The sequence below is a fragment of the Salvelinus alpinus genome, chromosome 19 (genome assembly GCF_045679555.1).
Source record: "Salvelinus alpinus chromosome 19, SLU_Salpinus.1, whole genome shotgun sequence".
NCBI lineage: Eukaryota > Metazoa > Chordata > Actinopteri > Salmoniformes > Salmonidae > Salvelinus > Salvelinus alpinus.
Genome location: NC_092104.1, coordinates 286,972 through 302,365, shown reverse-complemented (window position 1 = coordinate 302,365; position 15,394 = coordinate 286,972). Strand labels below are relative to the sequence as shown.

The following is a 15,394-nucleotide window of genomic DNA, read 5'->3' as shown; positions in this document are numbered from 1 at the left end:
GTCTGTCTAGCAGCACTAGTCTGTCTTGTCTAGCAGCACTAGTCTGCCTGTCTGTCTGTCTAGCAGCACTAGTCTGCCTGTCTGTCTGTCTGTCTAGCAGCACTAGTCTGTCTTATCTAGCAGCACTAGTCTGTCTGTCTAGCAACACTAGTCTGTCTTGTCTAGCAGCACTAGTCTGTCTTGTCTAGCAGCACTAGTCTGTCTGTCTAGCATCACTAGTCTGTCTGTCTAGCATCACTAGTCTGTCTGTCTAGCAGCACTAGTCTGTCTATCTAGCAGCACTAGTCTGTCTGTCTAGCAACACTAGTCTGTCTTGTCTAGCAGCACTAGTCTGTCTTGTCTAGCAGCACTAGTCTGTCTGTCTAGCAGCACTAGTCTGTCTTGTCTAGCAGCACTAGTCTGTCTGTCTAGCAGCACTAGTCTGTCTTGTCTAGCAGCACTAGTCTGTCTTGTCTAGCAGCACTAGTCTGTCTGTCTAGCAGCCCTAGTCTGTCTTGTCTAGCAGCACTAGTCTGTCTTGTCTAGCAGCACTAGTCTGTCTGTCTAGCAGCACTAGTATGTCTGTCTAGCAGCACTAGTCTGTCTTGTCTATTAGCACTAATCTGTCTGTCTAGAAGCACTAGTCTGTCTGTCTAGCAGCACTAGTCTGTCTGTCTGTCTGTCTAGCAGCACTAGTCTGTCTGTCTAGCAGCACTAGTCTGTCTTGTCTAGCAGCACTAGTCTGCCTGTCTGTCTAGCAGCACTAGTATGTCTGTCTAGCAGCACTAGTCTGTCTGTCTAGCAGCACTAGTATGTCTGTCTAGCATCACTAGTCTGTCTTGTCTAGCAGCACTAGTCTGTGTCTGTCTGTCTAGCAGCACTAGTCTGTCTTGTCTAGCAGCACTAGTCTGTCTTGTCTAGCAGCACTAGTCTGTCTTGTCTAGCAGCACTAGTCTGTCTTGTCTAGCAGCACTAGTATGTCTGTCTGTCTGTCTAGCAGCACTAGTATGTCTGTCTAGCAGCACTAGTATGTCTGTCTAGCAGCACTAGTATGTCTGTCTAGCATCACTAGTCTGTCTTGTCTAGCAGCACTAGTCTGTCTGTCTAGCAGCACTAGTCTGTCTGTCTAGCAGCACTAGTCTGTCTTGTCTAGCAGCACTAGTTTGTCTTGTCTAGCAGCACTAGTCTGTCTTGTCTAGCAGCACTAGTCTGTCTTGTCTAGCAGCACTAGTCTGTCTGTCTAGCAGCACTAGTATGTCTGTCTAGCAGCACTAGTATGTCTGTCTAGCAGCACTAGTTTGTCTGTCTGTCTGTCTGTCTAGCAGCACTAGTATGTCTGTCTAGCAGCACTAGTCTGTCTGTCTAGCAGCACTAGTCTGTCTTGTCTAGCAGCACTAGTCTGTCTTGTCTAGCAGCACTAGTCTGTCTTGTCTAGCAGCACTAGTCTGTCTTGTCTAGCAGCACTAGTCTGTCTGTCTAGCAGCACTAGTCTGCCTGTCTGTCTGTCTAGCAGCACTAGTCTGTCTGTCTAGCAGCACTAGACTGTCTTGTCTAGCAGCACTAGTATGTCTGTCTAGCAGCACTAGTCTGTCTTGTCTAGCAGCACTAGTCTGTCTTGTCTAGCAGCACTAGTCTGCCTGTCTGTCTGTCTAGCAGCACTAGTCTGTCTGTCTAGCAGCACTAGACTGTCTTGTCTAGCAGCACTAGTATGTCTGTCTAGCAGCACTAGTCTGTCTTGTCTAGCAGCACTAGTCTGCCTGTCTGTCTGTCTAGCAGCACTAGTCTGCCTGTCTGTCTGTCTAGCAGCACTAGTCTGCCTGTCTGTCTATAGTGTTAGTTTCTGGGAGACAAGCCAGAGTCATTCCTCATCTGTATCTCACCGTTACCGTGGGTACTAACAGCATTGTCGTGGGAGCTGGCCAGCGTTGTCGTGGGAGCTGGCCAGCGTTGTCGTGGGAGCTGGTAGTGTGGAGGATGGATGCTTTGAATGTTAATACACTGCTCAAAAAAATAAAGGGAACACTTAAACAACACAATGTTACTCCAAGTCAATCACACTTCTGTGAAATCAAACTGTCCACTTAGGAAGCAACACTGATTGACAATAAATTTCACATGCTGTTGTGCAAATGGAATAGACAAAGGGTGGAAATTATAGGCAATTAGCAAGACACCCCCAATAAAGGAGTGGTTCTGCAGGTGGTGACCACAGACCACTTCTCAGTTCCTATGCTTCTTTGCTGATGTTTTGGTCACTTTTGAATGCTGGCGGTGCTTTCACTATAGTGGTAGCATGAGACGGAGTCTACAACCCACACAAGTGGCTCAGGTAGTGCAGCTCATCCAGGATGGCACATCAATGAGCAGACACATGCACATTTGTGGCCTGCTGGAGGTCATTTGCAGGGCTCTGCAGTGCTCAAACGGTCAGAAACAGACTCCATGACGGTGGTATGAGGGCCCGACGTCCACAGGTGGGGGTTGTGCTTACAGCCCAACACCGTGCAGGACGTTTGGCATTTGCCAGAGAACACCGAGATTGGCAAATTCGCCACTGACTGGAGTAGAGCTCTATTTAAAAACAGACAACAACCAGTTGACTGGATTAGAGCTCTATTTAAAAACAGACAACAACAACCAGCTGACTGGAGTAGAGCTCTATTTGAACAACCAGTTGACTGGATTAGAGCTCTATTTGAACAACCAGTTGACTGGATTAGAGCTCTATTTAAACAACCAGTTGACTGGATTAGAGCTCTATTTAAACAACCAGTTGACTGGATTAGAGCTCTATTTGAACAACCAGTTGACTGGATTAGAGCTCTATTTGAACAACCAGTTGACTGGATTAGAGCTCTATTTAAACAACCAGTTGACTGGATTAGAGCTCTATTTAAACAACCAGTTGACTGGATTAGAGCTCTATTTAAACAACCAGTTGACTGGATTAGAACTCTATTTAAACAACCAGTTGACTGGATTAGAGCTCTATTTAAACAACCAGTTGACTGGATTAGAGCTCTATTTGAACAACCAGTTGACTGGATTAGAGCTCTATTTGAACAACCAGTTGACTGGATTAGAGCTCTATTTAAACAACCAGCTGACTGGATTAGAGCTCTATTTGAACAACCAGTTGACTGGATTAGAGCTCTATTTAAACAACCAGCTGACTGGATTAGAGCTCTATTTGAACAACCAGTTGACTGGATCAGAGCTCTATTTGAACAACCAGTTGACTGAATTAGAGCTCTATTTAAACAACCAGTTGACTGGATTAGAGCTCTATTTGAACAACCAGTTGACTGGATCAGAGCTCTATTTGAACAACCAGCTGACTCAAAGGCTGTTTCTCTCCTCTCTACTTCCTTTCTCTCCTCCCCTCATCTTCTCCAGTTGCTCTTTTGAAACAAGTTGGAAGCTACGACCATTCCAAAAACATGACAAAAGAGAACAAGCAACTTGATCCCTCTTGACTGTTGGCTTCAGATAGGGAGAAACAGAATGCTCTCAGGGAGTGTTTTCGACAGGGGAGAGAGAAACCACTCTGACTGTGTTCCTCAGCACGTGTGTTTACTCAGCAAGCATTAAACGTTTACTATGCAGAAATCGCTCCTCCATTTCCTGGTTGCTAGAACTCTCTAATAGTTTGCCTAATTGCAGTTGATGTGAAAAAATAGAGTGTCGTGTAGAGAATCAATATACCTTCTAAACCGCTGTGAAATATATTTTCCATTACCAAAAATATTGTTGTTTCAGCTGTTTGAAGCTGGGGTACAAAACCGAAAGTAAAAGACACAAAAACAAAATCTAAGAACTGGAAGCATAGAAAAAGCACACAGAACCGATCTACCTCTTCTTAGACTGGCTTTCAATGAAAATTACAGATCTATAACTCACATTTCTATGAGTTACATATTACCACTTTTTGCATTTGTACACATTTTGCCAAAGATAAACAATGATATGCTATTCTACTGTGATGTGATATATGCTAGATGGGCCCGCTGCCCTGGGTAGTATTACTGGGGGTTCTACCAGCTGATGCTACAGGTAGGCACCAGATACGTGGTGATCGACCTAAACCTCTTCAATTTTATAGCGACTTGTATTGAACCTTTATTTTTAGAGACAAAAATATGTCTGTTTTGAGTATCTGTTGTCAACTACGTCAGTGGCTTGTCAACTCCGTCACTAACGGCTTACCCCTTTTTAATATTCTTCAAATATATTTTAATCACTGGTCTGCAACATACAGAATTATCATGTTAGTTTGTGCATAATGCTTTAATACATTAAATAACACATACAAAGACAAATGTTCAAAATAATCTGTGGGGCTAAAACATATTTTCATCCAAAAGTTGTCTCTCTGACCACCTCACACCTGCAGCATGTCGGGGCCCGCAGGTCACGCCAGTTGACCACGGGAATGCAGCTCTCTACAGTCAGACACACAGTGGTTAATGAATGAATGAATGAGGAAGGAGAGATTTGAAATCCGGTCTTACAGTTGAATGTCAGTTCCTCTCAGAGCATATTGACATGCAGGCCTCTCCCTAAACTCCTCTCTTGTCTCTTCTCTTCTAAAATCTGGTCTCTGCCTGCAGCTTCTGGGGAACCATCTGCTGTTCCTATTAACATGAGAAAGGCCTGTACAGTTGAAGTTGGAAGTTTACATACACTCAATTAGTATTTGGTAGCATCGCATTTAAATTGTTCAACTTGGGTCACATGTTTTGGGTAGCCTTCCACAAGCTTCCCACAATAAGTTGGGTGAATTTTGGCCCATTCCTCCTGACAGAGCTGGTGTAACTGAGTCAGGTTTGTAGGCCTCCTTGCTCGCATACACTTTTTCACTTCTTCCCACAAACGTTCTATAGGATTGAGGTCAGGGCTTTGTGATGGCCACTCCAATACCTTGACTTTGTTGTCCTAAAGCCATTTTGCCACAACTTTGGAAGTATGCTTGGGGTCATTGTCTATTTGGAAGACCCATTTGCGACCAAGCTTTAACTTCCTGACTGATGTCTTGAGATGTTGCTTCAATATATCCACATAATTTTCCTCCCTCATGATTTCATCTATTTTGTGAAGTGCACCAGACCCTCCTGCAGCAAAGCACCCCACAACATGATGCTGCCACACCCGTGCTTCACGGTTGGGATGGTGTTCTTTGGCTTGCAAGCCTCTCCCTTTTTCCTCCAAACATAACAATGGTCATTATGGCCAAACAATTCTATTTTTGGTTCATCAGACCAGAGGACATTTCTCCAAAAAGTACGATCTTTGTCCCCATGTGCAGTTGCAAACCGTAGTCTGGCTTTTCTTTGGCAGTTTTGGAGCAGTGGCTTCTACCTTGCTGAGCGGCCTTTCAGGTTATGTCGATATAGGACTTGTTTTACTGTGGATATAGATACTTTTGTACCTGTTTCCGTCAGCATCTTCACAAGGTCCTCTGCTGTTGTTCTGGGATTGATTTGCACTTTTCACAGCAAAGTACATTCATCTCTAGGAGACAGAACGATGGCTGTGTGGTCCCAAGGTGTTTATACTTGCGTACTATTGTTTGTACAGATGAACGTGGTACCTTCAGGCGTTTGGAAATTTCTCCCAAAGATGAACCAAACTTGTGGAGGTCTACAATTTTTTTTCATTGGCATTGAGTTTGAAGGTAGGCCTTGAAATACATCCACAGGTACACCTCCAATTGACTCAAATGATGTCAATTAGCCTATCAGAAGCTTCTAAAGCCATGACAGAATTTTCTGGAATTTTCCAAGCTGTTTAAAGGCACAGTCAACTTAGTGTATGTAAACTTCTGACACACTGGAATTGTGATACAGTTAATTTTAAGTGAAATAATATGTCTGTAAACAATTGTTGGAAAAATGACTTGTGTCATGCACAAAGTAGATAATCTGTGTCATGCACAAAGCCAAAACTATAATTTGTTAACAAGAAATTTGTGGAGTGGTTGAAAAACAAGTTTTAATGACTAAGTGTATGTAAACTTCCGACTTCAACTGTACATCCCTGTATCATCCTCCTTCCCATCTCAACCATGGCTCTATGTAGTACTGTGCCCCTCCCATAGTCTGTTCTGGACTTGGGGACTGTGAAGAGACCTCTGGTGGCATGTCTTGTAGGGTATGCATGGGTGTCTGAGCTGTGTGCTAGTATTTCAAACAGACAGCTGGGTGCATTCAACATGTCAATACCTTTCACAAATACAAGTAGTGATGAAGTGTCACGATCGTCGTTGTAATCATATTCAGACCAAAGCGCAGCGTGGAACCGGTTTTATTTGAAGAGAACCGAACAACAAAACAATAAAGAAGAAACGATACGTGAAGCTCAAGCAGTGCTCACAGGCAACTACACAGAAACAAGATCCCACAAAACACAGTGGGGAATGGCTGCCTAAGGATGATCCCCAATCACAGACAACGCTAAACAGCTGCCTCTGATTGGGAACCATACCAGGCCAACAAAGAAATGCACACACTAGATACAACACCCCCCCCAGGCACAACCCCAACCTAACCAAAATAGAGAATAACAAGGCTCTCTAGGGTCAGGGCGTGACATGAAGTCAATCTCTCCTCCACTTTGAGCCAGGAGAGATTTACATGCATATTATTAATGTTAGCTCTCTGTGTAGATTTAAGGGCCAGATGTGCTGCCCTGTTCTGAGCCAATTGTAATTTTCCCTATTTTTGGCACCTGATCACATGACTGAACAGTAGTCCAGGTGAGACAAAACTAGGGCCTGTAGGACCTACCTTCTTGATAGTGTTGTTAAGAAGGTAGAAACTAGGGCCTGTAGGAGCTGCCTTGTTGGTAGTGTTGTTAAGAAGGTAGAAACTAGGGCCTGTAGGACCTGCCTTGTTGATAGTGATTGTTAAGAAGGTAGAAACTAGGGCCTGTAGGACCTACCTTGTTGATAGTGTTGTTAAGAAGGTAGAAACTAGGGCCTGTAGGACCTGCCTTGTTGATAGTGTTGTTAAGAAGGTAGAAACTAGGGCCTGTAGGGCCTGCCTTGTTGATAGTGTTGTTAAGAAGGTAGAAACTAGGGCCTGTAGGACCTGCCTTGTTGGTAGTGTTGTTAAGAAGGTAGAAACTAGGGCCTGTAGGACCTGCCTTGTTGATAGTGTTGTTAAGAAGGTAGAAACTAGGGCCTGTAGGACCTGCCTTGTTGATAGTGTTGTTAACCTCTAACGAGTCTCCCTCCCGTATCCGGGATCCTCCTCCTCAAAAAAGCTGACTAGCATAGCCTAGCCTAACGCGACAGGGATATCATATAATATAATTTCATGAAATCACAAGTCCAATACAGCAAATGAAAGATTAACATCTTGTGAATCCAGCCATCATTTCCGGTTTTTTAAATGTTTTACAGAGAAAACACAATATATAATTTATATTAGCTCACCACAATAGCCAAAGACACAACGCCATGTTTTCACCATGTTTCCACCGCATAGGTAGCTTTCACAAAACCCACAAATAGAGATAAAATGAATCACTAACCTTGAACAACTTCATCAGATGACAGTCTTATAACATCATGTTATACAATACATTTATGTTTTGTTCGAAAATGTGCATATTTGAGGTATAAATCGTAGTTTTACATTGCAGCCACCATCACAAATAGCACCAAAACAGCCAGAATAATTAGAGAGCAACGTGAAATAAATAAATACTCATCATAAAACATTTATGAAAAATACATGGTGTACAGCAAATGGAAGATAAACATCTTGTGAATCCAGCCAATATTTCCGATTTTTTAAAGTATTTTACAGCGAAAACACAATATATATTTATATTAGCTCACCACAATAGCCAAACACACAACGCCATTTATTCACCGCCAACATAGCTTTCACAAAACCCAGAAATAGAGATAAAATGAATCACTAACCTTTGGACAACTTCATCAGATGACAGTCTTATAACATCATGTTATACAATACATTTATGTTTTGTTCAAAAATTTGCATATTTAGAGCTAGAAATCTGTGTTTTACAACGCAGCCATCGTCACAAATAGCACCAAAATGTCCGGAGATATTTTGGACAGTCACCTAATCTAACCAAAGAACTCATCATAAACTTTACTAAAAAATACATGTTGTACAGCAAATGAAAGATACACTGGTGTAAGGGCTGTTGTCCTCCTCCTCCTCAGATGAGGAGAGGAGAGAAGGATCATCAGACCAAAATGCAGCAGTAGGGAAATAGGCCATATCTTTATTTGAAACGACGATGATGGCAACACGGAAAAAACAAAACACTTTCAAAAATACAAAACAAGAAAACGAAGTAGACGAAACCTGAACATAAACTTACATAATTAAACGTAACACTTACGGACAGGAACAGACTACATCGAAACGACACGAACAACCGAACAGTCCCGTATGGTGCAAGACATAACACAGATACGGAAGACAATCACCCACAAACAAACAGTGAGAACACCCTACCTAAATATGACTCTTAATTAGAGGAGAACGCAAAACACCTGCCTCTAATTAAGAGCCATACCAGGCAACCACAACCAACATAGAAACAGATAACATAGACTGCCCACCCAAAACACATGCCCTGACCTAAACACATACAAAAACAACATAAAACAGGTCAGGACCGTTACAACTGGTTCTTAATGCAACCGCTGTGTTAGATTTTAAAAAATAACTTTAGTACAACATACAGCATGCAATATTGTGAGACAGCGCCCTACAATTCTCCGCCTTGTTGGAGCCAACATAGAACACAAAAATACGAAATAACATCATAAATATTCTCTTACTTTTGATGATCTTCCATCAGAATGTTGTGCAAGGAGTCCTAGTTCCAGAATAAATCGTTGTTTGGTTTTAGAATGTCCATTTCTTCTGTCGAATTAGCAACTTTGGCTAGCCATGTCCAAAAAATAGTTGCGCCTGGAACGAAAAATTCCAAAATTCCCAATAAACGTAGAATAAACTGGTCAAACTCGGTTGAAAATCCAACTTTATGATGTTTTTCTCATATGTATCCAATAAAATCAGAGCCGGACCATTTCGTTGTGTATACGTAACGCATTTCAGAAGACAATGTGGAGTTCCCCTGTGCGCAGTTGAAAACTGACAAAAGAGCGGACCTGGCACTCCAAAAGCTCTCATTCGGCCTCACATCAAGCTAGACACCCCATTCAACCTTCTACTGCCTGTTGACATCTAGTGGAAGGCGTATGAAGTGCATACAGATCCATAAATATAAGCCAGTTGAATAGGCAGGCCCTGACACAAAGCCCCATTTTCCTGTCTGGAAGTTTGCTGCCAAATGAGTTCTCTTTTACTCACAGATATAATTAAAACAGTTTTAGAAACTTCAGAGTGTTTTCTATACAATAGTAATAATAATATGCATATTGTATGATCTAGAACAGAGTACGAGGCCGTTTAATTTGGGCACGATTCTTTCCCAAAGTGATAACAGCGCCCCCTATTAAGAAGAAGTTTTAAGAAGGTAGAAACTAGGACCTGCCTTGTTGATAGTGTTGTTAAGACGGTAGAAACTAGGGCCTGTAGGACCTGCCTTGTTGATAGTGTTGTTAAGAAGGCAGAGCAGCGCTTTATTATGGACAGACTTCTCCCCATCTTAGCTACTGTTGTATCAATATGTTTTGACCATGACAGTTTACAATCCAAGGTTACTCCAAGTTGTTTAGTCAACTTGCTCACTCTCCACTCTCCAGTTGAGGTTTAGGGCTTAGTGAAAGATTTCTCCCAAATTCAATGCTTTTAGTTTTTGAAATATTTGGTACTAACTTCTTCATTGCCACCTATTCTGAAACTGTAGTAGCTGGTGTGTATATTGTTGAGTTTTATTTATTCATTTTATTTAACCTTTATTTATTAACTAGGCAAGTCAGTTAAGAACAAATTCTTATTTACAATGACGGCCTACCCCGGACGGCTCTGGGCAAATTGTGCGCCGCCCTATGGGACTCCCAATCACGGCCAGTTGTGATACAGCCTGGATTCGAACCAGGGTGTCTGTAGTGACACCTCAAGATGCAGTTCCTTAGACCGCTGCGCCACTCAGGATCCCCTATCAGCAAACATAGACACACTGGCTTTACTCAGAGCCAGTGGCAGGTCATTAGTAAAGATTGAAACAAGTAAGGGACTAAACAACAGCCCTGGGGATTGCCTGACTCTATCTGGACTATGTTGGAGAGGCTTCCATAAAAAACACCCTCTGTGTTTTGTAAGACAGATAACTCTCCATCCACAATATAGCAGGGCATGTAAAGCCATAACACTCATTTTTCCGGCAGCAGATTGTGATGTCAAAAGCCGCACTGAAGTCTAACAAAACAGCTCCCACAATATTTGTATTAGTAATTTCGCTCAGCCAATCAGTCATTTTTGTAAGTGCTATACATGTTGCATGACCTTCCCTATAAGTGAGATGATAAATCTGTTGTTAATTTGTTAACCGTGAAATAGCATTGAATCTGGTGACACTATAACTAAGACTATGTCTGAGCTGAGACTATAGCTGAGCTGAGACTATAGCTGAGCTGAGACTATAGCTGAGCTGAGACTATAACTGAGCTGAGACTATAACTGAGACTATAACTGAGCTGAGACTATAAATGAGCTGAGACTATAGCTGAGCTGAGACTATAGCTGAGACTATAACTGAGCTGAGACTATAGCTGAGCTGAGACTATAGCTGAGCTGAGACTATAACTGAGCTGAGAATATAGCTGAGCTGAGACTATAGCTGAGCTGAGACTATAGCTGAGCTGAGAATATAGCTGCGCTGAGAATATAGCTGAGCTGAGACAATAGCTGAGCTGAGACTATAGCTGAGCTGAGACTATAACTGAGCTGAGAATATAGCTGAGCTGAGACTATAGCTGAGCTGAGACTATAGCTGAGCTGAGACTATAGCTGAGCTGAGAATATAGCTGAGCTGAGAATATAACTGAGCTGAGAATATAACTGAGCTGAGACTATAACTGAGCTGAGACTATAACTGAGCTGAGACTATAACTGAGCTGAGACTATAGCTGAGACTATAACTGAGCTGAGACTATAGCTGAGCTGAGACTATAGCTGAGACTATAACTGAGACTATAACTGAGACTATAACTGAGACTATAGCTGAGCTGAGACTATAACTGAGACTATAACTGAGCTGAGACTATAACTGAGACTATAACTGAGCTGAGACTATAACTGAGCTGAGACTATAGCTGAGCTGAGACTATAACTGAGACTATAACTGAGCTGAGACTATAGCTGAGCTGAGACTATAACTGAGACTATAACTGAGCTGAGACTATAACTGAGCTGAGACTATAACTGAGCTGAGACTATAACTGAGACTATAACTGAGCTGAGACTATAACTGAGACTATAACTGAGACTATAACTGAGACTATAACTGAGACTATAACTGAGCTGAGACTATAACTGAGCTGAGACTATAGCTGAGACTATAACTGAGCTGAGACTATAACTGAGCTGAGACTATAGCTGAGCTGAGACTATAACTGAGCTGAGACTATAGCTGAGACTATAACTGAGCTGAGACTATAACTGAGCTGAGACTATAACTGATCTGAGACTATAACTGAGCTGAGACTATAGCTGAGACTATAACTGAGCTGAGACTATAACTGAGCTGAGACTATAGCTGAGAATATAACTGAGCTGAGACTATAACTGAGCTGAGACTATAACTGAGCTGAGACTATAACTGAGCTGAGACTATAGCTGAGACTATAACTGAGCTGAGACTATAGCTGAGCTGAGACTATAGCTGAGACTATAACTGAGACTATAACTGAGACTATAACTGAGACTATAGCTGAGCTGAGACTATAACTGAGACTATAACTGAGACTATAACTGAGCTGAGACTATAGCTGAGCTGAGACTATAACTGAGACTATAGCTGAGCTGAGAATATAGCTGCGCTGAGAATATAGCTGAGCTGAGACAATAGCTGAGCTGAGACTATAGCTGAGCTGAGACTATAACTGAGCTGAGAATATAGCTGAGCTGAGACTATAGCTGAGCTGAGACTATAGCTGAGCTGAGACTATAGCTGAGCTGAGACTATAGCTGAGCTGAGAATATAACTGAGCTGAGAATATAACTGAGCTGAGACTATAACTGAGCTGAGACTATAACTGAGCTGAGACTATAACTGAGCTGAGACTATAGCTGAGACTATAACTGAGCTGAGACTATAGCTGAGCTGAGACTATAGCTGAGACTATAACTGAGACTATAACTGAGACTATAACTGAGACTATAGCTGAGCTGAGACTATAACTGAGACTATAACTGAGACTATAACTGAGCTGAGACTATAGCTGAGCTGAGACTATAACTGAGACTATAACTGAGCTGAGACTATAACTGAGACTATAACTGAGCTGAGACTATAACTGAGCTGAGACTATAGCTGAGCTGAGACTATAACTGAGACTATAACTGAGCTGAGACTATAGCTGAGCTGAGACTATAACTGAGACTATAACTGAGCTGAGACTATAACTGAGCTGAGACTATAACTGAGCTGAGACTATAACTGAGACTATAACTGAGCTGAGACTATAACTGAGACTATAACTGAGACTATAACTGAGACTATAACTGAGACTATAACTGAGCTGAGACTATAACTGAGCTGAGACTATAGCTGAGACTATAACTGAGCTGAGACTATAACTGAGCTGAGACTATAGCTGAGCTGAGACTATAACTGAGCTGAGACTATAGCTGAGACTATAACTGAGCTGAGACTATAACTGAGCTGAGACTATAACTGATCTGAGACTATAACTGAGCTGAGACTATAGCTGAGACTATAACTGAGCTGAGACTATAACTGAGCTGAGACTATAGCTGAGACTATAACTGAGCTGAGACTATAACTGAGCTGAGACTATAACTGAACTGAGACTATACCTGAGCTGAGACTATAGCTGAGACTATAACTGAGCTGAGACTATAACTGAACTGAGACTATAACTGAGACTATAACTGAGCTGAGACTATAACTGAGCTGAGACTATAGCTGAGACTATAACTGAGCTGAGACTATAACTGAGCTGAGACTATAACTGAACTGAGACTATAACTGAGCTGAGACTATAGCTGAGACTATGTCTGAGCTGAGACTATAACTGAGCTGAGACTATAGCTGAGACTATAACTGAGCTGAGACTATAACTGAACTGAGACTATAACTGAGCTGAGACTATAACTGAGCTGAGACTATAGCTGAGACTATAACTGAGCTGAGACTATAACTGAACTGAGACTATAACTGAGCTGAGACTATAGCTGAGACTATAACTGAGCTGAGACTATAACTGAACTGAGACTATAACTGAGCTGAGACTATAACTGAGCTGAGACTATAACTGAGACTTACTGAGCTCAGACTAATTTCAATGTGAACAGTATGTTTCTATCTGTCTAACTCTTTGACCATCTCCTCTCCCCTTGTCCTGCAGTGGTCAGTTTGCGGTGGTAAAGAAATGTCGTGAGCGTAGCTCTGGCCTGGAGTATGCCGCTAAGTTCATCCGTAAGCGACGGAGCAAGTCGAGCCGGCGTGGCGTGACCCGGGAAGACATCGAGAGGGAGGTCAGCATTCTGAAGGAGATTCAACATCCTAACACCATCACGCTACACGACGTGTTCGAGAACAAGACTGATGTCATCCTCATACTAGAACTGTGAGTACCCTGACCCCCCCTGACACCCGACCCCCCTGACGCCCTGACCCCCTGACGCCCTGACCCCCCTGACGCCCCGACCCCCCTGACACCTGACGCCCCGACCCCCCTGACGCCCCGACCCCCCCGACCCCCTGACGCCCGACCCCCCCCCCCGACCCCCCTGATGCCCCGACCCCCATGACCCCCTGACGCCCGACCCCCCCCAACCCTCTGACGCCCCGACCCCCTGACGCCGAACCCCCTGACGCCCTGACGCCCCGACCCCCCTGATGCCCCCCCCCGACCCCCTGATGCTCCGACCCCCTGACACCCGACCCCCCCCAACCCCCTGACGCCCCGACCCCCTGACGCCCGACACCCCCCCCCGACCCCCTGACGCCCGACCCCCCTGACGCCCCGACCCCCCCCCGAACCCCCTGATGCCCCGACCCCCTGACGCCCCGACCCCCCCCCGAACCCCCTGATGCCCCGACCCCCTGACGCCCCGACCCCCCTGACGCCCCGACCCCCCCCCCCGACCCCCCTGATGCCCCGACCCCCCCGACGCCCCGACCCCCCCAACCCCCTGACGCCCCGACCCCCCCGACCCCCTGACGCCCCGACCCCCCTGACGCCCCGACCCCCTGACGCCCCGACCCCCCTGACGCCCCGACCCCCCTGACGCCCCGACCCCCTGACGCCCGACCCCCTGATGCCCCGACCCCCCGACCCCCTGATGCCCCGACCCCCCGACCCCCTGACCCCCTGATGCCCCGACCCCCCCCCCTGACGCCCGACCCCCCCATGACGCCCCGACCCCTCCATGACGCCCCGACCCCCCATGATGCCCCGACCCCCCCCTGACCAGACTGGTTACAGATCAAGGTTGAGGCCATAGTTAGGGGTGCTTTCTCATCAGAACCAGTTTGTGAACTAGTGTTATGGTTAAGGTTATGTTTGGGGCTGCTTTAACCTGGACTCTCTGGCTTGAAGAATCTATTACAGGTCTAAGCTAAGCACTGTGAATCTGCATTGACTACATAGTAAACGTTACCACATCAGTACCACTAGAATAATCTCTGCCAAAGACCAGTGGAAAGTGCTGTTTCTACCAGGGCTTTTACCAAGAGAATCTCTTGAGAAAATGTGAATGTGTGTGTAACGTGTTATCTTTGACACTGTTATCCAAGCAGACAGTATTTCAACCACATAATGCACCCAATACCAATTGAAGTCTTATCAGAAACGTGTTTCATCGTTTTCCCCAGCTTTTCATCTCCTTGAAACCGGTCAAACTGATGACATTGGGACATGTTGCACATGATCAATCTTTCCAGTGGTTTTGGAGTTATTGCGTTTTCTCCCCGGTCCCTAAACTAAACCCTTCAAACTGATGACATTGGGACATGTTGCACAGGATCAATCTTCCCAGTGGTTTGGAGTTATTGCGTTTTCTCCCCGGTCCCTAAACTAAACCCTTCAAACTGATGACATTGGGACATGTTGCACAGGATCAATCTTTCCACTGTTTTGGAGTTATTGCATTTTCTCCCCGGTCCCTAAACTAAACCCTTCAAACTGATGACATTGGGACATGTTGCACAGGATCAATCTTTCCAGTGGTTTGGAGTTATTGCATTTTCTCCCCGGTCCCTAAACTAAACCCTT

At 44.2% G+C, this 15,394-nt stretch overlaps 1 protein-coding gene across 2 annotated transcripts in view; it reads left to right on the top strand.

Annotated features, from left to right (window-relative positions):
• The window catches only part of dapk1 (death-associated protein kinase 1), a 200,279-nt gene that overhangs the window by 68,442 nt on the left and 116,443 nt on the right, over positions 1 to 15,394 (top strand). For both annotated transcript variants that reach the window (XM_071351997.1, XM_071351996.1), the window contains exon 3: positions 13,523 to 13,744. In XM_071351997.1, the coding sequence (XP_071208098.1) occupies positions 13,523 to 13,744 (222 nt within the window). The remainder of the gene's footprint in view (positions 1 to 13,522; positions 13,745 to 15,394) is intronic.